At 33.8% G+C, this 24,903-nt stretch overlaps 2 protein-coding genes across 4 annotated transcripts; one reads left to right on the top strand and one right to left on the bottom strand.

The window, feature by feature from the left end:
* Positions 1-3,478: 3,478 nt before the first annotated feature.
* LOC124543753 (sodium-dependent transporter bedraggled) lies at positions 3,479-18,445 on the bottom strand. The gene is made up of 15 exons (XM_047122048.1): positions 18,269-18,445; positions 17,107-18,199; positions 16,902-17,032; positions 16,509-16,790; positions 14,947-15,137; positions 13,905-14,042; positions 13,331-13,565; positions 12,781-12,998; positions 11,938-12,132; positions 11,215-11,439; positions 9,102-9,169; positions 8,841-8,967; positions 8,702-8,734; positions 6,457-6,635; positions 3,479-5,658 (listed from the first exon to the last, which is right to left on the bottom strand). Exons 1-15 carry the CDS (start codon positions 18,303-18,305, stop codon positions 5,247-5,249), a joined length of 3,564 nt encoding a protein of 1,187 aa, XP_046978004.1. The 5' UTR covers positions 18,306-18,445; the 3' UTR covers positions 3,479-5,246.
* Positions 18,446-19,613: 1,168 nt separating this feature from the next.
* LOC124543752 (acetyl-CoA acetyltransferase, mitochondrial) lies at positions 19,614-24,674 on the top strand. Of its 3 annotated transcripts, none has more exons than XM_047122046.1 (4): positions 19,614-19,637; positions 22,490-22,678; positions 22,983-24,001; positions 24,374-24,674. In XM_047122046.1, exons 2-4 carry the CDS (start codon positions 22,502-22,504, stop codon positions 24,642-24,644), a joined length of 1,467 nt encoding a protein of 488 aa, XP_046978002.1. In that variant the 5' UTR covers positions 19,614-19,637; positions 22,490-22,501; the 3' UTR covers positions 24,645-24,674. The 3 variants fall into 3 exon arrangements, with proteins under 3 accessions (XP_046978002.1, XP_046978001.1, XP_046978003.1); XM_047122045.1 differs by lacking the exon at positions 19,614-19,637 and adding an exon at positions 21,943-22,248; XM_047122047.1 differs by lacking the exons at positions 19,614-19,637; positions 24,374-24,674 and adding an exon at positions 21,943-22,248 and having other exon boundaries at positions 22,983-24,326.
* The last annotated feature ends 229 nt before the right edge of the window (positions 24,675-24,903 follow it).

Below are 24,903 nucleotides of genomic sequence, written 5' to 3'. Positions count from 1 at the left end.
TGGCTTTGTCAATCGCCAAAATTGCCGCATTTGGGGTTCGGAGAACCCACATGTGATTGTCGAAAAACAAATGCATCTACAAATGAATGGTGTGGATTTTCCACACCATACAGTCACGCGGGAGGCATAATTGGGCCATCTTTTTTTGAAAATGATGCTGGTCAAGCAGTGACTGTTACTGGTGCTCAATATCGCGACATGATTACACAGTTCTTTCTGCCAAAATTGGGTGATATTGATGTGTCCAATATGTGGTTTCAACAAGACGGTGAAACATGTCAAACAGCCCGTGAAACAATTCAATTACTGCATGAGACATTTCCAGGTCGTGTACTCTCTCGTTTCGGTGATCAAAATTGGCCTCCTAGATCGTGTGATTTAACACCATTAGACTTCTTTTTATAGGGTTATTTGAAATCACAAGTCTATGTCAACAAGCCCACAACCACCCGTGCATTAAAGGAGGAGATTCAACGCTGCATCAAATTTCAACAAAAGAGTGCGCATGTGCATGCCAAGCCATGGAGGCCATTTGTCCGATGTGTTATTCCACACATAACCCTATCCTATGTACTTTAAGAGTCAATAAAAATATAACTATCAAAAGACTAAAAACGGCGTTTTCTATTTAATTCAAATCATGCGTTAATTTTGGGACAGCCTATATAATAAATTTCGCAGAACATTTTTCTATATATCTGTTACTTAAATTTAAAACACATTTTAATTTTTCTTGTAAAAAATTTTCGCAACCCGTGAAAATACCCTTTAATATGCATTGAAATAGAAAACGTCATCATCGATGTGAAAACATCACAAACATATGAAAACTTATAAAATTACATCAAGCCAATAAAAGCGTCTCAATGAATTATGCAAGTGTTATGACGTGTTGACTGCTGTGTTAGTATATATTATATAATTTAGAATTAATTATTGCGTTAGGCAGTTTCAAATTTAAATGTAAATTAAATCGTTTAATAAAATTTAATACATATGCAAATTATATACATTTAACATATTTAAGGTACAGTTAGCGTCAAATAATTAGAGACACTCAGGGTATTCAAATGATAAGACGCAACCATAAAGTCAATAATATCGGTACGAACAAAGTTTCCTTATTGTTGTCAACAATATACGCGCTAAAAAGTCGAGACGTTTAAAATGTCATATAGATCGTCTCAGTCAAACCGCCATAAATATGGTTATAGTCATCTCGCCAATGGTGTCCAAGCATTCTAAGTGTTCAAAAATACGGAAAACATTAGAAAAATAAACATTACTGCTATATATTTCAAATATAATTTCTGATATCAATTATTATTAAAACATTTATGCATAAAATGAAAGGGATAAAAACTACTACAATCCTTTTCATTTTCAGCACATTGTTTCAGGTCATACATATGTCTTGTTTTTAAAAATCGTGCACAGTCGTTTACGATACTTTATTCGCAAAACAGCCAAATCTATATGAGTAAAATTTTCAGGGAGCACTTTATACATCATAATAAAATACTTATAAAATTCGAAATAATTAGATAATAAGAATTTTGATGATTTTGAAATTATTATTTCGCGAATATCGTCGAGAATCGTTTGCGAATTAAAGCATTATTACATTGTAAGCAAACTGTTTACTGAAAACAGATGTAAACCCCATTAATTAATGAGAATTCGTATTTATATCTCATAAGGCAAGAGGGCTTATCTATTATTCTATATCATGTTCATGCCAAAAAAAAATATGATTTTTTATACTAAAACAAGTATTTAATTTTACTTATGTATCTAATAAAAATGAATATATTCCATATTAACGACAAAATGAGCACTTTCGATCAAATTACTTTCGAACGCACAGAACACTAAAACCTTTCGTTGGGTGTAAAACGAAACAAATATTTTTAGCTCTAATTATTTTTATTTGTTTAACTAAAATCGTGTATAGCCACCGTCTGCTAGAATTACGTCAGAAAGACGTCTTCGCATTGATTGGACCGCATTGTAACAAAAATTTTCTCTTCTTGCTCGCGTCTATCCCTATCTATACTATCCCATACCTGAAACATTTTGCCCCACAAATTTTCGATTGGGTTTAGGTCGGGACTATGAGGCGGCATCGAAATTAAGTCCAGGTCCATATTACCTTCCAAGTAATTTTGAACAATTCTGGAGTTATGCACGGAACTGTTATCTTGGACAAACTTAATCCTTTCATGAGGAAAAAAAATCTTGGCTGTTAGGAGAAAAGCGTTTTCGAGAATGTCTTTGTATCGGGGGCCATTCATTCTTCCTCCCACCTCTACTAGCTCTCCTGGTCCGTTTTAGTTCATCCATCCCCAAAATCCTAAAGTGATTCGACCGCTGCGATTATTAGGGAGGACATTTCTTTCATCGTACCTTGTATTCGACGTTCGGTATAGACATAAGCGTCCTTGGGCAGACGAACAAAAAACTTTTTTATCTACAAAGATCACATTATTAAAATTGAAATTTAAATAATTTTGTGCAAATTGTAATCGCTGCCCTTTAAAGCCTTGGTGATAATATAGGCTTTTTAGCAGGAATACGATGGCGTAACCCATGTTCTCGAAGGCGTCGTCTTATTGTGCTTTGTGACGTGCCAAATTCCTCAGACATGCTCCTGGAGTTTATAAAACGATTAGTAATAGCACGCTGCACTATATTTCTGTCTTGATTTGCACTTGTTTGACGTGGACGACCAAATGAAACATGGTTTTGCAATACAAATTAGAACCAGAAGTAGGAAACATAAAAAGAAAACAAATAGTCTAACCTCTAAAAAACAATGAACTTTAATTTACAAAAACAATCTATCATAAAAGGAAAACATTAAATCTGCAACACAAATAACCAACAATCATAAACCTACACCGTATTAAATGATAATAGCGGTAAAAATGTATCTGCCACAATACTCCCGCCTTTTTTTTAAAGATTTTATGTGACGTGAGTCGTGATGCATATGTCATTTGGCTTAGATGTTTATTCCAACAATATTGATATAACTTATAGATAATTATTGACATGCAATGACAGGTAAAAGAATGACATGTAAACAATACTAGATGGCGTAAAGAGGTTTTCATGTTTGGGAAGCCGTTTATTTCTGTAAAATGCTAGTTTATTTTTCTAATGTGTTCCGTATTTTTAGGATGAATGCTTGGATACCATTGGCAAGGTGACTGTAACCATATTTATGGCGGTTTGACTGAGACGATCTATATGACATTTTAAACGTCCCGACTTTGAGCGCGTATATTATTGTTGACAACAATAAGGAAACTTTGTTCGTACCGATATTATTGACTTTTTGGTTGCGTCTAATTATTTGAATACCCTGAGTGTCTCTAATTATTTAACGCTGACTGTAAGTCGCACGTTAATAATATAAACATTTATTTTTCAATGAATAGATAAAAATAACTATTAAAATGAAACAACAATTTTGTAAAAAGAAACGTTTATTAACTATGTATTACATGTTGAAATTATTAGTGGAATGTAGAAATAAAATACATTAAAAAAGAAAATCCAATGTTATAATAAAATGTGCGGTATCTTTAAAAAGTGTGATGCAAGAATGCGATAAAATTGTGGAAGCCGTGATATGACTAGAACTAAAATTATAAATGAATTTATATAAACTTTTGTAAATGCAAGAAAGGAACTAAATTAAAAATATAAGCTTAACTTTGGATTGCGTGGTGATACTTGATAAGCTTAATTATTTAAAGTACTCTTTTATTATTTTTATATAATTAAAAAAACGCTTTCCAAAATGGGGTCATTAAAACAATAACTTAATTCATATGATTTTGACTAAGCTGGCAGTTCTAGTTTCTATGTGATGTGACAAGATAACATTCATTACTTGATTTACTTATTTCTGACACTACAGGGGATTCTATAGTGTCCACAACATTGATTACTTAAATGTTAGTTATTTACATTTAAAATATAGTTTAATATATAAAAAAAAAACAGTTTCATAACTAATTCATACATCCCAAGCTGTTATAAAAACGGAAATTATCTGAAGTATTTGATATAATTTTGTTGTATTAATAATTCAATAACTGTATCTATTATAACTATTACTTTGTACAATTAAGATTTTTATTAAGTCGTGAATACATTCGGAATAATAAATACACATTCGTGAAACATATCTTCTTGATAGTCTAAGCACAGCTTATCAAACTGCTGTGACGCTTAAAAAATAGAAAAATAAAATTAAAAAAATACTAATTCAATTACTCACAACTACTCTTTGTAAAAACGTACTAAGTACATACTTAATTATTTTGATATTTCCTTAAAATATATAAAAAATGTTGCAACATATTTAATTATATCGAAAAATATCAACGTTTCTATTTTGTATATTATAAGTTTGTGAAAATTATTGTATTACGATTCAATTTTGTTTCCATATTGCAACTGTTCCCTTAAAAATGCTTCCACCCAACATAATCAATACCACTTTCAAATATAACATTATTTATATAAAAATGCATTAACATACTTAAACGATACAATGAACCTAATCTACATTGTACCATTTCTACATTACAAAATCTATTGTATAAAAATGCTGTTTTAATTTAGTAGCACTTTATTATTTTTTAAGCTCTCAAATTATTAAGTACCTATTAATTTAACAACATCCATCGCTCATTGTAAAATATTGTGAGATTCACTCAATCAATACTGTGTTAATAATTATTATTCGTATATTAATAATTAACTTTGTGGTTTTAAAAACTAAGGTTTGGGAACCATTGAACAATATTCGATGACATTATGACACCTCTTAATTACTTGTTTGGAATGTTTGTACACAAAAATACTTTTAAATAGTGATGTACCGTAACATGTTGATTGTTTAATGCGAGTTTATTTTCAACTCAAGTCGAATTAAAATTAAGTTTTTTTAATAACAATTTAATTTAAAATACCTACAACTACACATGCCTCATGAGATTATAATCACTTTTGTTACGTTTCCGATCTTAAACAAAATCCGTACTACCTAAACTGTAAAAACAGTAAACTAACCAATCTATCGATTAAACGAATTTTTAAACATCTTTATAAAATACAACTGATTTCGTTGCGTTACAAAAATATCACTAAAATTATTATTCAAATTAACTGTAAAATTATTGTTAGTATTGAATTTTTTGTCGTATGTTATTTAGGCGGTTTAGTTCAAATCAAATAACGGAGCCGAGACTTCGGGTGTGTGTGATATCGTCTCCTAGCATCGCAGACATGGCCACTGTGTTGGATATCGGCTCTACATCCCTCACTAACTGCTCGTGACTAGTCGTCAACGGTCCCCCGTACTTGAAACTCCGGCGTAAGCTAGACCGGATACTCTTAGCGGAATCGCTCTTCCTGACGAATGATCTGCGCAAATAGTCCCGTGTCAGAGTGAGGGAATGACGGGAGGATGTCGGTCTGTTTGATTGCGTCGGGCGATTTCCATCGGTCTCGTCGGTGAGGGTGATTGTCGGCGTGAAGTCGTATTGCGGCGGCTGCGGTTGAGGCTGTCTATCGACGCTCTCGCTCAGCGTGATTGGAATCTGAGATACGTCTTCAGTATCAGTTCGGTTTGTGGTCATTCTGAAATTGAAGTGGTGTTTGTAATGTCGCAAGAACAAGAGCTACGATTACAAACTAAACTGTAATAAAATTAAATGATACTTTTAAAAAAGGCATTTATGCATACATTCATTTTATGAATGATAGTAAAAAAATTTGAGACAGTCTACGACTGGAACGAGTAGTCATATTTAAGCTTATTTAGAATCTATTAAAGAAATGACATTAAAATGTTATTATTTTATCCGGTGATCATATAAAGCGCTTTTGTATAAGTTTTAAGGCGTTAAATAGCTCTTAAACTAATTTGTCTTTCATATCTAAGTCAATGAACTCAGCAGTTTCAATAAGAGTAGTAAGTAAGGGTAATACTAAGTGTCCCGGGCCTATTCTCCAAATAGGGGTTTCACAGGGTTACATTTTAGGTCCCCTCTTTATATTTTCCTTTCGTTTTCCTTCGAGTCGAGATGGCCCAGTGAGTCGAGATGGCCCAGTGGTTAGAACGCGTGCATCTTAACCGATGATTGCGGGTTCAAACCCAGGCAAGCGCCGCTGATTCATGTGCTTAATTTGTCTTTATAATTCATCTCGTGCTCAGCGGTGAAGGAAAACATCGTGAGGAAACCTGCATGTGACAAATTTCATAGAAATTCCGCCACATGTGTATTCCACCAAACCGCATTGGAACAGCTTGGTGGAATATGTTCCAAACCTCCTCAAAGGGAGAGGAGGCCTTTAGCCCAGCGGGAATTTACAGGCTGTTATTGTTCGTGTCCTCGTGACGTCATAGATAGCAAAGGAGTAGTGAGCGTCGCTCACCGGCGCAGCGTGCGGTAGCTGCGTCGCAGCGTGGACAGCAGGCGCGCGCCCGTGGCGGTGGAGTAGGAGGGCGGCGGCGTGTACTTGGGCGGCGGGTCGGGCGCGCGCGGCGCGGGCGGCGGGCTGCGCGGGAGCGACGGCGCGCCCTCCATGCGCGGCCGGTACAGGTTCTGCACGCGCTGCGGACGCACAATAACATTATTAATACCTTCGATACTTTTTTACAGCCTTATTTAACACTAGATTTACCAGACCAGTTGAGCAACTGGTTGAGCAATTTCAATTCGAAATTCCTACTTCATATAACGTTTGCTTACCGAAATGTTATGACTTTTGTAGCTATAAGTAGATAACTCGTTTTATGAACTAAATTTTACTTTACATATATTTGACACAAATATACTTTTTGTTATTAACATTTATACCAGTACCAGTCAAAATGACTGGTGCATGTTTCTGTGAGGAAATTTATGATTTCGGGACAATCATAAGATCGTTGCAGTATATTTAGCGCCTATTCGTCTTTTGTTCGTTGCGTTATAGGAATTTGAGCCGATTACGTCGATTACAGTATCTATACGAAATCTTTACGAGTACTAACTTGGCAAATTCTAGAAGTCATACAGTCAACAGTCTTGCTTTGATCTTCGTTCAATACTCGAAATGAAATCTTATTCGAAACGATCTCCAAGAGTAATCATTCATCTTTACCCGCACAGTGACGGAGGTAAAAAACATTTATGTAAATACAGAAATATTCAAAAATATATTATTCAGTAATTATTACATAGGAAGGCAGAGTCTCAGTTTCAACATATTTTTACAGCGATCGTCGATCCCTGAAAATGTCAAAACGAATAAAAGTATCTACATATTTACAAACTGCAACCAGCATACCTCTGGAATGTTCAGACGTGGAAAGTGAATTATATGATAGTGATGGTGAATTGTTACATAGACAAATTGATCCCCAAGGCAGTGATGATAACAGTTCTATTATCGAGAGTAGTGATGAGGAAATTCCTGATGAAGACAATAGAGATGAGATGAGTCAGGTGACAGTGATTGCGAAAATATTCCAAACAAACGTACGAGACGACGCATGCGATTCTTTCCCAGTTCTGAAGACAAAGGTGGAAATAACGTACCAAATCAGGAAACTGTAATAGCTTCAGACGGAACTATTTGGACGAGAATTGAAGAAGGATATGTTGCTGGTAGATAATATAGATTATATAATTGATAGGTAGACAGTTCATAGTGCTTTCGAAGATGTACACGGTCCAACATCACATGCTAAAAGAAACATTATAAACGGGAATCTAAGTAGTGCGTTCCTATTGTTGATTGACAACCATATTTTGGAACAAATACAAATTTGTACAGAGTTGGAAGAAGTCGAGAAGGTGGCCACTTCAAGTGTTTTTGAATATTTTAGATTTAGCCGGAATAAATAGTTGTATATTGTACAAAAACACAACAGGAGAATATATCTCACGGAAAGACTTTCTGTTCCGATTAGCAGAAGAACTTTCTTCAAAGTATCAGACTTCAAAGCAAAAACCACGCGAAGCTGATATACCAACTACAAGTGGCACAGTTTCTGTGCGCAAATGGTCTCAAATAGGATATTGCAATAACAGACTACAAATATTTGCAATAAATGCAAAAAAGTGTATGCGGAAAGTGTAGAAATTGACAGTGACAAACTGTAATCAATTAAGTGTTTTGTTATTTGATAATGTCTATAAATCCATTTATCGATTACAATTAATATTTTTCTAACTTTTTTACTATTTAAGAGTGAATAAAGACTGAAATCCACTTTAAGTATTTTTTCACATACACCAGTCATTTTGACTGGTTTTGTTAGAAATAGGTATATTTAAATAGCTGGTAAATCTAGTGTTAATATTCATTTTGATTCAGTTTCAGAACATTGTGCTAGTCCGCTTGAGTAGGTCTATCTCTCATCAAAATATTCTATCACAAAGCAGCAATAGTTTGTGTTTCGGGTTTAAGGGTAAGTGAGCTAGGGGGTATAATATAACTATAGGCATCAAAATCTTCATCAACAACATCGTAGTTCCCTATATGGCGCTAATGGATGTGAGCAGTGATTTAGTCACTTACTATCAGGACAATGTGCCTGACGGCCTAATTCAAATAAAAAAAAAAATAACATACATTTAATGAATAAATATTGAGTATATCAACTGACAAATATATTTAATTTCGATCTTACCGAGTCATCCAAACGATCATTCGATGCGTAATCCTAGCAGCATTAACAGTTTAAACATTTTATATCGCAAACGCCATACAATTATTTGAAATAATTAATATTTATTTGAATTAGGAACATATATTAAACATCATCTCACCTCGAGTATATCCGGCGGACCTTTGGTTATGTAGCGCCAGGTCTGCACAAAAGCCACCAACGGAACCAGCAATAACGCTCCCTGTTGCATAAACACTGCCACTTGTCTCGCCCATATCGGGAAGTATCTGTGCCACAGATATTTTATTGAAACATCATTTTTACACAGCAATAACTTACAGTAAAAAGCATAATTAACCCATTAATAAAGTCTTTCAAACATTTATCAAAACAAACAGCAAATGTTAAAAAATATATGCACCCTATAGGCTTCCTCCAGCTATACAACTGGCGTTGTTGGCCGACGCGGAAATCCATCACGCACAGAGCCTGAAAGGAATAAAAAAACCAGCGTTATATAAAACAAATGACTATTGATACTCTATTGGTAATCATAATGTGATGACAAGACTTGTTGTTGTCTAAGAGCAAAGTGGATATTCGCCCGAATAATGGATATCTTTATTTTGATGCGTTGTATATTTATAGTGAATACAAAAATGTGTTATTGCAGAATTTGCTAATGTTAATGTAAGATGAAAAACAACAACAGCCTATAAATTTCCTACTGCTAGGTTAATCCTCTTGCTTTGAAGAGATTTTGGTACATAATCGACCACGCCGTTTCAATGCGGGTTGTTGGAATACACATGTGGCAGAATTTCTATGAAATTAGACACATGCAGGTTTCCTCACAATGTCTTCCTTCACCGCTGAACACGAGATGAATTATAGGCTCTAATTAAGCACATGAATATTTAGTGTTGCTTGTCAGGATTTGCACCCGCAATCATCGGTTAAGATGCACGCGTTCTAACCGCTGGGCCATCTCGGCTCGTCAGAGTCGGATTTAAAGGTCTGGAGGCCCCCGGGCCACAAACCATATAATAATCATATTATTATGAATTAATTAGATTTTTTTATTTCAATCAGTCAGCTATGATTTATTTACTTTTATCGGTAACTTTAAAAATATTAAGTAGTAATATTATTATAATTTGGTATGGTATTAGTAATATAACTATACCTCGGCATTTCTTAACTCGCTGATAACTGACGTGGCCCCCTCATGTGGAGGCCCCAGGGCAGTTGCCCCGGTTGCCCTCCCCTAAATACGGCCCTGCGGCTCTTAGGTAGGTTGACGACCTCCATGGTCGAGTGGTGTGTACACCGGTTTTCATGGGTAAGCCACTCTGAGGTCCCGGGTTCGATTCCCGGCTGATTCGATGTAGATTACCAAAAGTTATCTATGTTATCTTGGGTCTGGGTGTTTGTGGCACCGTCGTTACTTCTGATTGTCCATAACACAAGTGCTTCAGCTACTTACATTGGGATCAGAGTAATGTATGTGATGTTGTCTCATATTTATTTATTTTTTTTTTTTTATGGTATAGGTTGGCGGACGAGCATATGGGCCACCTGATGGTAAGTGGTCACCATCACCCATAGACAATGACGCTGTGAGAAATATTAATTATTCCTTACATCGTCACTGCGCCACTAACCTTGGGAACTAAGATGTTATGTCCCTTGTGCCTGTTGTTACACTGGCTCACTCACCCTTCAAACCGGAACACAACAATACTGACTACTGTTATTTGGCGGTAGAATAACTGATGAGTGGGTGGTACCTACCCAGACGGGCTCGCACAAAGCCCTACCACCAAGTATATTATATATTTAGGAGATTCCTTTAACTATGCAACTGGCTGGAAAGAATGAAATAAAAAAAAGAAACAAAAGCGCGCGAAACTGCATCAAGCTGTCATTATTCTATCATTTTGGGCGCGAACAGTAAGGTCAATAATATTGGCGCGACTTGTAATTTGTTACAAGTGTTATTTGTGTTTTATTTGGATTTGTAAACTCAACCGATTAAGTAATTTACTTCAATATGTATGATTTGGTGATTTATTTATGTAAATGATTGAAGTTGTTTATATCCTGATTAAAGTTATTTATGATCTTGTCTTTTTTTAATCTTCTAATAATCTTCTAATCTTCTTGGTGGTAGGGCTTTGTGCAAGCCCGTCTAGGTAGGTACCACCCACTCATCAGTTATTCTACCGCCAAATAACAGTACTTAGTATTGTTGTGTTCCGGTTTGTGAAGGGTGAGTGAGCAAGTGTAACTACAGGCACACGGGACATAACATCTTAGTTCCCAAGGTTGGTGGCACATTGACGATGTAAGGAATAGTTAATATTTCTTACAGCGTCATTGTCTTTGGGTTATGGTGACCACTTACCATCACGTGGCCCATATGCTCGTCTGCCAACCTATACCATAAAATAAAAAAATAAATAAATAAATATCTATTTCACTTCTCTATGCTAAATATATAGTATATATATATCTACAGTAACTGCACTCACGCAGAGTAGTACGGGCAGCACGACGGTCCAGGTGAAGCTGAGCAGCGCGGCGAGGGCGGCCGAGGCGCGCGCGCCCGCGCCGAACAGCGCCGACACGACCGCGTCGGGCGCGTACGGGCGGCCGCGCACCGCGAACACGCCCGCCGACAGCGCCACCTGCGCCGCGCCCTGCCACCACGCGCCCGCCCACGTGTAGTCCACGAAGTGCACCACGCGGATGCCCGCCTGCCACACAACGATGTATCAGCTCTATATGGCAACACTGGGACGAGCTACCTGCGGGCCATCCGCCTTAAAGCCGCTCCGCGATGTACTGGGACGAGCTAACAGTGCGCCTTTGAGTCGCAATGCTTCTTTCGTCAGTGCCGCAGGGTTGTCACTTGTGTAATTTTATTAAAATTTTATTACAATAAAAATTGTTAAATCACAACTAAACAAGGTGAGCTCGCTTTAACAACCCTGAATGTAATGTCCCAAGCAGTATATGTTAGTTTGGGCTCGCTACTGCCCCTCGCTTGACCCAACACAATTGACCTGTCTAGAGTCCGTTGACTCACTGGTAGATTTCTAGTTTTTTTAAATTCACTATCATGTATACGCTCTGAATTAAAATTGTAATTATAAAACAAAAATCATCAGAGTACTGAGACGAAATCAAGAAAAAAATTGAGCTAAAATGAACAGCGACAAAGTCTTGAAACATGCAATATTTAAAAGCCATACATCAGTAGACAGCAGCAGCCCTACGGCGAGCCCGAAAACGCAGCTGAAGAACGTAATGGTGGTCTCCCATACGCGCAGTGCGCGCGCGTTGATAGCCATGACGCCCGTCACCACGCAGTGCCATATGGCCAGCTGTTGCGCGATGCCAAACATGATCAGTATGAAGTAGAAGATCACAGCCCACGCCGGCGACAGCTGCAAAAACAAAAGAAAATTGTTTCATCTACACTAATATTATAAAGAGGAAAACTTTGTTTGTTTGGTTGTAATGAATAGGCTCAAAAACTACTGGACCGATTTTAAAAATTCTTTCACCATTCGAAAGCTAAATTAATCCCGCATAACATAGGCTAAATTTTATTTTGAAAAAAAAATAGGGTTCCGTAAGATATTTTGGGTTTTTCGGACAAAAAAGCCGCGGGCAACCGCTAGTCCGTATATAAAGTAAAAAAAGTAAAGTAAAGTAACAGCCTGTAAATTTCCCACTGCTGAGATAAGGCCTCCTCTTCCATTAAGGAGAGGGTTTGGAACATATTCCACCACGCTGTTCCAATGCGGGTTGGTGGAATGCACATGTGGCAGAATTTCGATGAAATTAGACACATGCGGGTTTCCCCACGATGTTTTCCTTCACCGCCGAGCACGAGATGAATTATAAACACAAATTAAGCACATGAATCAGCGGTGCTTGCCTGGGTTTGAACCCGCAACCATCGGTTAAGATGCACGCATTCTAACCACTGGGCCATCTCGACTCTCATCCGTATATATATTTCTATAAAACTTTAAAGTAATAATAATAATTAAGTATAAAATAAATGAACAAAAAAAATTCTAGCTTACAACATTAGCAGGCAAAACGGCTAAAGTAGCGGGCACTATTTGCGTAGCAAGTTGTAAGGGTTGCCAGCCACTTAGCACCCTTGCAGGATTACCAGTTCTCCACACGGTCAGACCGACTAAACTGCCGTAATGACCCATGTATCGGACCGGAGTCGACACTGTGTTGCCAGGTAACGGCTCTGAAGCTGGCCAGAGAAATTGTGATGATTTTATTGTTTCTGAAAAAACAAAGAACATTTTATCGTCAAAAAAACATAGAGATTACTTGTTGATTTCCTAGAAAATTATATATAAATTTATTTGCACTTTATTGACATACTCTGTAATTGAAATGGTGGAAAACTATAGTCTAACTAATCTAGTGTATAATCTTCTTTCCTAACCGATAGTAGCTTTAAATTTAATTCATAGGACCAATTCAAACTTGCTTTTATTAGCCAACTTGAATAAAAACTATTATGATTTATTGACTTTATAATTATTTGACATTAAATTTACAATGTTACCAGATTTAAGTATTCACAAAAAATAAGAATTAAAAAAGACATACCAAAACTGCTTGGTATAAAAATATATCCATAATTCTTCAAAATCTGCACGCATGTATTGGCTAAAAAGGAGCCCAGTAATAGCACTGCAAACGTAAAGGCCACTATACATCCGCTTTCTTTCTGCAGCATTATATTAGTTTTATTTTTCGGATCTTTATGTGATGTTAACTGCATTATGCAAGGGCCTAGAAGACCCCACGTGAGAAATGTCTCTTGAGCTGCGGCTGCCCAGCTCTGGAAAAAAAATAGTTTATTTTATTAATAGGTGTTTATGGTGTATGCGTTTTAGGGTGTTGGTTGTCATGTGTCAGGCTAAAAAGTAGCCTATGTCCCTATGTGTCTTGGAGTTCAAGTTTGCTTCATACCAAATTTCATCAAATTTGGTTAAGCGGTTTTGTCGTGAAACAGCGACAGACAGATTAAGAGTAATTATAAATAATTAATAAATATAATAATTAATAATTAGAGTATTGTCACATTTTTAATATTATAATATAGATTAAATATAATTTTATTATCTTTAAAGTATTTTCGGTAGTTTAAAATGACGAGATATTATAGTAATTTACTTACGTTGCTGTTGATAAAAAATTCGCTCCATTCGGTCTCAGAGAATATATTTGTTACTGAATCATACGGTATAAGAGTCAAAAGTTTTGTACAGAGTACTAAAGTACCACAGATAGGCAGGAATATGAGCATGTAGATAACCTGAAAAATTAAACACATATAAAACCTTCAAATACTATTTATTCTGTAATAAAATATTGAGGTTAATGTTACCAGTTTTGAAAATACAATATTTAGACTAATCATTTATAAAATGTGTGATTTAAGAATAAAGTTTAAAATAAATTTAAAATTCATAAAACCGAAGCCTATAGACCAAAAAATAAAAAATAAATCACAAAAAATTGGTTTAAAACTTTTACATCTGTGAATTTTACTTTGAGTTGTAACAAAAAATATAAAAACTACATAACAAGCGTGAAGGCAATCGATTATATAAATTACGATTACGATAACACCTTCCTTAGTGCTTTTATGAAAAAATAATATAAAAAAGTTTATCCATTAGGTCGAATATTCCTTTTGTGTTCTGAATTTAGCGAATTGAGAATGCCGGGCATTCCGATTGTTCGTTAAAATATTTCCGAGCATTGCCTTAATATTCGATTTAGTATAATTGATATTCGGCTTATTTTCCATGTTAAAAAATCAATTCATTGTAGTACACAATTAGAATTCATTGGAACGTATTTTTTTTTCATAATAAATCTTATTCTTCTAGGACAACATCGGGGATGACAAAATTATCATCAGTATCACAAGTATCTTTAGTAAAAAAAAAATTAACACAGATTTGAGACTAGAACTCTTATAATCCCATAAAAATCATTTATAATCAAAATAAAGAAATGAAAAAAACCAGTCATTGTAGTGAAATAACAATCAAACTACATAATAGCATTAAAACTAATCTAACTTCGAGAGAAAAAAAAAAAAAAGCTAAGACTTCGGATATAATAGTTTCCGCTCTTAAAGGTCGCCATTCAATTTGCACACGAAATTCATCATAGAAGGCGGAACAGTGCAATTAACGTTTGAAAATTACCTTGCCGTATGACCTCAATCCTTTGTTGAGCGATACGAAGACAATCATCCAAACTACGGCCAAGTTGAACGCCACTTGAAACTTTATTGACCCAAAGCCGGTCGTACTCAAGTTACGTTGGAGCACCTCTCCATGGAAATATTGCGGCAGTGTCTCTTGAATTTTAATTGTTGTATTTTTCTGAATAACATCTGAAAACATTTATACTAATAAATTAATATAGACTTTATTGTCTAGCTACCATACAAGAAACGATCCGTTTTAATTACTTGTAATGATAAAAAAAGCGTGGAGTTAATACCTGTTGACTTCCAACGATAGTCATACAGGATACATTAATTGAAATAATTTTATTTAATTAACATGACGTTGTATTTTTTAAATGTTAAAAATGAGTGACTACTGAGTTTCTTGCCGGTTCTTCTCGGTAGAATCTACTTTTCGAACCGGTGGTAGCTTCACTTAATTGTAAAATGACGATTCAAAAGTGCTTATAAAAGCCTACTTGAATAAAGTTTATTTTGATTTGATTTGATTTGAAAAGGTATCATTAGTTTCAAAGTCGTATGTATGACGTAAAAAGAATACAATGTAAATAAACGATTCGTTACTGATAATTCAAAAAGGATTAAATACTGATACAATAACGTTGAATGAGGATTATCAAGTAATATATGTGTTACTGTTTAATAACAGATGAATGAATTACACGGAAGTAATTTTGTTTGCACTTTGCCATTCTAATATTTACTCTACAAGAAACTGTTCGATTGTTATCACGCAGGGATGGCGTTTTCGTGTCATTTGAGTGAAAAGCGCATGATTTACACTAAGATGGATGTATGAAATGACATGAGGAGTAAATATGAAATGGGTTTGCAAACAGTTGGGAATTAGCTACATAGATAAACTGAAATTAAATCTTATCATGCTATGGTCATATATATCGCAAAAAGATGAGATACATGTAATATTACACGAGTTTAGTAGAGTTTTAACTTTGTCCTTTCATAAAACTCAAATAATTTGTAAGGAATACAAGTCATATTATGCAATACAAGTCTCTACAGACTTGTTGACTTTCAGGCAGGATATATTATATACATATATGTATAAGTGTATTAAATTAACATGAGTCATTACTGTATTTTTAAATGTTGAAAAATAGTAACTATTATGTTCTGAGACTTGCCGTTTCTTCTCAGTTTCACTTAATATAGTTAAAATTGCTTGTAAAAGGCTTCTTGAATAAAGTACATTTTGATTTGATTTCAGTGATATGTATGAATGTGTTATATGGAAAAGAGAAAAGAATACTTATGGACTGTGTCATGTAAGGAGTAACTTAGGCTACAGCGGGATAAAGAGATGCATAAGGAATACATACATAAGGAATAAGAGACAGCAGCTGATGACAAGGAGAGTGGAAAGGAACAGTTTCATCTATTAAAGATAATTTTAATTTAATTAATACCAGCGAACAATTTTTTCTCCATAAAGAAATACGTTTACGTCATTACTCATTTTTAGACTAAAATGATTCAGTTTCCTGACAAACTCACCATCAAAATTAAACTCATGCGGCAGTGCCCACTTGTATCTATCGTCAGACGTTATAAACGAATCTCTGAAATACACGAATATCCAAGATAGGCCAATTATACTGTAAATTCCGATCACAGCTTGTATTAACAACAATGTTATGCCGACACCTTGGAATATCGGCGAGATCCGCCACATATCCACAGGTCCAGACTCGAGCACTTGACCCAAACATAAATGTAGAGTAAAAAGCGGTATTCCGACCAGAAGGGATAGAATGAAGAACTGAACTATAAAACTAGCTGAAAGATAGAAAAATAATTGTCAAAAAAATAAATTAAGATTTTTTTATTGAAGGTATAAAAACAACAAATAAAGATTTACTTTAAACTTTTTGGTATTGGTTTACTTACCTCCGAAATGTACGCTAAGTATGGCAAATCTAGAGATGTTGAATATTCCTACGGTACAACTGAGGCACGCTAACATCGCACTCATTCTATGTGGCCAAACGCCAAAAGGGGGTAAATCAGTCTCTTCATTTCTGCAATGAACACATTCAACATAAAATCACATTCCAAAATCTAGGTCTCATTTAAAGAATATGATAATCGTTACCTGTCTTCCGAGGCATTATTTTCACTTGGATTTATATGTGCTAGACGAATCAATGATTCACTCGAAGAACTGGAGGCACTTGCACTTCTTCCTACGTTTCTATTTGTATTCCGATCTGTCCAGTCTACGGCAGCAGCATCGCTTTCACCAGCCGAAGGTAATGACAACGCTCTATTCATCAACAATGTCCGACGACCCACTATGAGCGGTCCTGATGATCCATCACTGCTTAGATTAGCGGCTGTAACTTGGAGCTGTATGGGTGCACTAGTAGGTCGCATATTAACATGATGCTCGAGAAACAATATAACGGGTAAAGTAAGAGGTTCACAGGATGCTTCTTGTGTGGGAATTGCTGGCAATACAATGGGATCTAATCTTCTCATCGAATTCCGTAAACAGTCACTAATTGTACCAGCTCTCTCTAAAGACAATGCCGATATTTGTCTGCTACCTCTAGGAAGTTCCGAGAAACTCTTTGAACGTACTAAATTTGGTTTCGGTGAAAGATTACTTTGCAATATTTCCAATTCTTCCATTGAGGGTGCTGAAGTTTGAGCATTAGCATGGTACATTACCACTTGGGTAGTGTCATCTACTGAACTTTGAGAATCTGAATGGTCAGATCTATTTTGAGCAGCATTAACGCCATTTTTAATTTCACAAATGAGATCATCATCATCACTATCCAGAGATTTTGTACCATCATCTAAGCAAGCCAAAAGTGACTTATCGAGTACTTCATCCAAGTCATTCAATATATCCATAAACTGACAAAGAGCTGTTGCTTGAAATTCTTCATCATTTGTGATGTCATTAGAATTATGTGATGTACAATTTGAATCAGACTTATAATAATTAGCTATATTTTTTTGTAAATCTTCTTTCAAATCTTCTTCATCATCGGATGCCCTTTCAATATCACTTGTTTGTTCACTACTATCATTACTTTCGAAGAGACTGCTGGAGGCATCACTTTCAGCACTACTTCCTGGCAGACTCTCCCTCTGTTCATATCTACCTTCGTCCATGTTAACAACATCCATTTTTATTGCATGGCCTAAGTCATAACCAGCACGGCTTGGAGTAAACCCTAGAACAAATAATGATCACTAAGCTGTGTAAAAAAAACAAATACTGCAAACTAAAAATTATCACATACAATATTTTGGAGACATAATTTTCCACAGATTATACATTATCAATAATGCATGTAATCTCAGTGGATATTTACAAGCAAATAAGACACAGAACTAATGATTCTAATTATTGTAAAACACCTGTGAACTAATGTTAAATTTTAGCACCATAATGCCAACTCAGTATGCAATGCGTGCAAATTGTATGAATCATGCTAGGTTCACAATATTTGCTAGTCACAAAGATAAAATCTTTATGTCTAACCTACTCTCCTATCTATCTGCTGGCAAGAATTATCAACCTCTTTATTGATACTGTTTCAATAAAATTTATGAAGAATTAGCAGAATCATAAAAGAGTCTGTATATCTCATTCCATGCCAACATATCTTTGTTTTTCTATTTGTCTTTCTAATGCTTATCTTTACTTGCGGTTAATACTAAGTAAAAACAAAATAATCATTATAGTATTAAAATTATACATTATTAAATTAATTAACAACTGAAATTTATTAATTTGCTTCACAATTATAATAACTATTCCATATCATTAAAAAAGTTTTTTTATTAATATCTTATATATCATTACCAATTTTAATAAAATAAATAAATTTAAATATAATACATACAACCTTTGTGGATGGATACATTTCCAATGTACCAGCTGTATGGGGCAATAAGATATCATAAACAAATTAACTTTTTTAAGTTTAGACATTGTAATTGTGACATATCTCGGTGTATTAAGCTGTATTAAAAAAGTAAAGAGTTTTAATAGCATTGTACAATGTAACAAAAATACATTTTATATCATTTGTTTGTTATGGATATTTTACAAAGAAGAGTTTTATATACTAATTATATATTAGATCTTATAATTCAATTAGCTAACTATGTATTATTTATACAATTAAATTATGAAGGTTAAGCTCTAACAAATTTCTTTTATCTTATTTAATGCATTACAGTTTTTTCAAAATTTACATATAAATGTAAAAAAATAGGATAAATTTATTTCCTATTCATTCAATTCACATTATTTAACAGATGTGACTTCAAACAAACACTTCACAGCGTAATTATTTACCTAAATACATATTCAGATGTCTTATTTAACAAAACAGTTATAACATCATTTCATAATAATAAAACACAATAAATAAGTACTGCATCTTATAAAGATTGACATACATTATCTTATCTTTGACATTATGCAGGGAAATTTCTCAAATAGTATGACTATATAAAGTTTAATGTCATTCGTTTTCCAACTATATTAATGTGAAATCTATTATTACTTACCAAATTATCCGTTTGTTGCTACCATAAGCCATCATTAAGTTTACCTTGTGAACACTGGGCACAATAATCCTACAGAAAGTTTTTAATTTGGTATGAAAAACCAATCATTTTAAATACTAATGTTATTGTTTGCGATATAAATCATTAACTTACTTTTATTTTTGTCATTTAATACTTAATTTAGCACATAAAAGTATGATTACAACAAATATGTAACTTGGTTACTCATATAAATGACAGTTCGTGTTAGACTGTGAAGTGTGAAGTGTGATAAGTGTGAAACTCCCATTATGACATTAGGTGTGTCCATTATGACGTTAGGTTGGTTCATACCTATTACTAAAATAACAATCGAAGATTTGTTCAAACAAAATAAAATCGATTTAAGTTTGAATTTTAATTAATTTAGGCAAAGCGTGAAAACAAAAAAGTTATAAATAATTTAGTAATTTTTTTTAGTTATTGCAATAAATTAACTTAAGCGCACGTTATGAAATATACATTCAATACGTAGCCATTAGGTAAATTTTCTTAGAGGTAATTTACATGAATAACGTTAGTATCAATGATATTCTAATAAATAGATATGTTATACCCATACTAAACAACAGAAAAACGTGTGCCACGCTGGGGACCGTTTATTATACATTTCGTTACAAGTAAAAAGGATAGCTTGATAAAAACAATAAGAAAAAAAGAGACCACTAGATGTTTTAATTGCACAGAAAACGTCATAATTAGGACGTTTTTCTGGTCTTCACTTTTTGCGCGTGAATAACATATTTGTTTACTAGAACATCATTGGTTAGTGTGAAAAGAAAAACTATTCGGATCAATGTATCTTTTTTTGATTTTAAAACAAATTTGGAAGCGTAGCTGACACGATAAGAGGGTACTTATTTTAAAATATAAGGTGATATTTCTCCTATAAATAAAATATACCCTCCTTAGAAAATATCGTTGATTAAAGATAAAATATGATTTTAAATCATAAACTTAGGTTCCAAGTATTATTTTATGAATAAGTACATGTACATATACAATAAACAATGTTAAATTTGTAACCAAAATCCTAATCAAATATCAATTATTGCACGTAATTCACTCAAAGTAGTAATATCATTAGTTTACTAAATTGATTAATCCGTTGTAAATACTGTTAGATAATAATCCATCTCGAGCAATAGCACACATCTCACGAGATAGATTATAATCTAACGATATTCATAACTTTATGATGACATATACATACATTACTATAACTTTTAGCCATAAAAATATTAAAAATTTGAGAGCATTATAAGATGAAGGAGTATGTAAAGGAATGCCTGTGATTCGTGTTATTTTAATTGAGCAATAAGCGCACGAAGTGCCAGAGTTGTGTGCCAGATGTTCATCAATCATTATCACCATCATCAACAGTTTTTAAATTTCTCACTGCTGAGCTAAGACCCCTCCTTTTGAGGAGAAGGTTTTGGAACATAATCCACCACGCTTTTCCAGTGCTCTTTGGTGAAATACACATGTGCCAGTATTTCTATGAAATGTGTCTTTACATGCAATTTTCCTCAAATATATTTCCTTCTCCGCCGAGTACGAGATGATTTATAAACACAAATTAAGCACACAAGTATTCAGAGGTGCTTGCCTAGGTTTGAACCAACGTGACGTGATACTGACACGTTACAATACTATCGATAGACTATCGATATGCAACACTATTTCACATCATGTTATTCTACTGTAATGCTAGAAAAAATATCGGTTCCTTTTATTAGAAAGAATTTTTTGTTTAGTTCAAAGTGAAATGGTGCCTTGATGGATACGTATGTACCTTATACATAAAAGATTTTTTTTCTTTATATCTGCAGACATCTTAACTGGGTTAGAATCTTTAAATCACGGTCCATCATGTTTGACATTTTATCTAATTACAGTAATTGCAATTTTTGAATAGTTAAAAGTTAAATGACCTTATACATATTCAATTTTAAATTTTGGTTAAGGGGAGAACTTGCCTAATAGCCATAACTAGTTCTAATACACGGACAATCATACAGAATATTGATTACTTGAGCAGTGTTTATGTTTTATAGTACTTTAAATCTTATAGTTATGTATTTTTCCTTAATATACTGAACTCAATCGTTTTTAACATAAATTAATTATTTAATACAATTGACATCAACATTCTAAAAAGAACATTTATTTTAACATACCATTAATGGATCAACAATTCAAGTTTTCTGACTTGGATTCTAGGTGATTCTTTATTTTTAATAAATTAATATCATTAGTATAATAGGGTAATGAGTTTATTCAGCTATAAATCATTTATTTTAAAATAATAAAATATCAGATTCATATTCGTATCGTATGAACCTTACCTACATCAAAGTGTGAACATATCCTTATAAACTTGATCTTACATCGCAGGGTCAAAGATTACATTTGTATAATTTAGTACACCAAATTTTGATCTTTGTGTACACGACAAAAGACCTATTTTTATATAGCATTCAACTTAGATAACTTTGAATAAATATTTTTTTAATTATTTGATAACTCACAGATTTGTGGTCTTTTGTTGCGAGTTTTCATTCCGATAAGTATCATTTATCATTTCGCGTGAATAGAATAAATCATGATTTTTCTTAAAGGAACTAGATTAATTAGCATAAAAATGCTTCCTGGGAGTATGGTACGTATTCATTTAAAGTCTTCAATACGTCAAGACGAAGTATTTTTCGGATTTTTATAACCACTGGCCACAGCTGAGAGTCAGTCGCTTTTAGGCTGTCGTGGTGTAAACTATTAGGCTCAAAAAATAAAAAAATAAAAGAAAGTTTTTCGTATTATAGTTTTAGGTGAAAAGATAAAAATCATAAATACTTTAGCAGTAATCTATTTAAAAAAATTGGTATTTTTTTTGTCTTTAATAGTTATCAAGAGCTATGGCAGCGTACTCCACCAAAGTTTCTCTAAATGAAGTCGTTATTGCATCAGCAGTCCGAACCCCTATCGGCTCATTTAGAGGAAGTCTTGCTAGTGTGTCAGCAACAGAATTAGGTGCCGTCGCAGTTAAAGCAGCCATTGAAAGAGCCGGCATTCCAAATGAAGAAGTTAAAGAGGTTAGTTAAATGTTCGCCTACTTTCTATTTTACAGTTATATCTCATGATGTAGAAGATGCGTAGGTACCTAGTTAATAATTTATTCCTATTAGTAAATTTGTATTTTTGACTATTTAAAATAACTTTCTTATAAGAAAATATCAGTTAAATAAGATATGTTATCTATAATCAAATGCTTAGATAAGAATCTGTCGTTTTTTAAGTTAACATTGCGAAAATATTTTACGAGTTATATTCATACAATATTTTTTATAAGGATGAATAAATGTTATATTCAAAGGTTTATTTTATTGTTTGTTTTAGGTATACATGGGCAATGTTTGTTCAGGGTATCTTGGGCAAGCCCCTGCCAGACAAGCCGTGATTTTTGCTGGTCTCCCAAAAAGCACCATATGCACCACGGTAAATAAAGTTTGCGCGTCAGGAATGAAGTCCGTGATGTTAGCAACTCAAGGCCTCCAAACTGGTACCCAAGATGTAATGCTTGCCGGAGGAATGGAATCCATGTCAAATGTACCCTACTATTTGAAAAGAGGTGAAACTGCTTATGGTGGTATGCAACTAGTAGATGGTATTGTATTTGATGGGTTAACTGATGTTTATAACAAATTCCATATGGGAAATTGTGCTGAAAATACTGCAAAGAAACTAGAAATCTCCAGACAACAACAAGATGATTATGCCATGTCTAGCTATAAGAGAAGTGCAGCTGCATATGAAGCTAAAGCATTTGCTGATGAATTAGTGTCAGTGCCAGTCCCACAAAAGAGAGGTGCTCCTCCAATTATATTTTCAGAAGATGAGGAATACAAAAAAGTTAATTTTGAAAAGTTCGGCAAATTGGCAACTGTATTTCAGAGAGAGAATGGAACAGTTACGGCTGGAAATGCTTCCACTTTAAATGATGGAGCAGCAGCACTGGTATTAATGACTGCTGAAGCAGCTCAAAGACTGAATGTTAAGCCATTGGCTCGTGTTGTTGGTTATGCTGATGGAGAGTGTGATCCAATAGATTTCCCGATTGCACCAGCGGTTGCTATTCCCACCTTATTGAAAAAGACGGGAGTTAAAAAAGAAGATGTAGCTCTTTGGGAAATCAATGAAGCTTTTAGTGTGGTAGCTGTCGCAAATCAAAAACTTTTAGACCTAGACCCTGCCAAGGTTAATGTCCATGGTGGTGCAGTTAGTCTTGGACATCCTATTGGTATGTCTGGTGCACGCATAATTGTACATTTATGCCATGCCTTAAAGAAAGGAGAAAAAGGTGTTGCATCAATCTGTAATGGAGGTGGTGGTGCGTCTTCTATAATGATTGAAAAATTGTAAGTTTCTGGATATCATAGCAATGTTTACTGTGTGACACTAAAATAAAGTGAAAACAATCTTAACTAAAATTAAATTTGTTGTAAATAAATTTAATATTTACAAAAGATTCAAAGATAAATCATTTGTAAAAAGTATCCATTAGTGCCTTCTTAATTTGCTACAATTATTCATAAGTGAATTTCATAATATGTATTATTAAGGTAGCTTTAAGCAATAGTTTTATATCACATTTCATAAAATATATTGTTGTTTTCTATTAAATTATTCAAATATATAAAAAATCAGAATATTTTATAATAAAAATACTGTAATACAATGTTACATTTAGTATCATTTATAATGTTTCCTCAGACTTTGTAATTTTTCAGAGATAATGGTGTCGAAGGCCCACCTATTTTGACATTCTACACAAAAGATCCATGTCAATTATGTGACATAGCCATGGAAGAGTTAGAACCATATAAACATAAACTTATAATTCAAAAAGTTGATATTACTCAAAAAGAAAATCTCAGGTGGCTAAGATTATATAGGCATGATATACCAGTTCTATTCTTTAATGGTCAGTTTTTATGTAAGCATAGATTAGACCACAATTTATTACAAAAGAGATTAAAAGAAATTGAAAATAATAGTTGAAGATACTTGTTAAAAAAAAAGTTTTAATTAGCGGAAGATCAAAGGATACCTTTACAAATTAAATGATCAGCAAAATATGATATATTTATAACTTTGACTATAAAACATTTTCAAAAACTATGTATTTTTTTGAAAAAACATTGATCAATAAACAATTTCTAACCTTTCTGTCAAATATATTAGTTTTATTCCATCCATTATTTTACCAAGATTACATTATTGAATAAATCTTAAAAAAAAAAGTTTCTATAGTGTCCAA

Source organism: Vanessa cardui, chromosome 3 (genome assembly GCF_905220365.1).
Source record: "Vanessa cardui chromosome 3, ilVanCard2.1, whole genome shotgun sequence".
Lineage (NCBI taxonomy): Eukaryota > Metazoa > Arthropoda > Insecta > Lepidoptera > Nymphalidae > Vanessa > Vanessa cardui.
The sequence above is the reverse complement of the archived record's forward strand: the minus strand, read 5'-3'. Positions and strand labels throughout refer to the sequence as shown.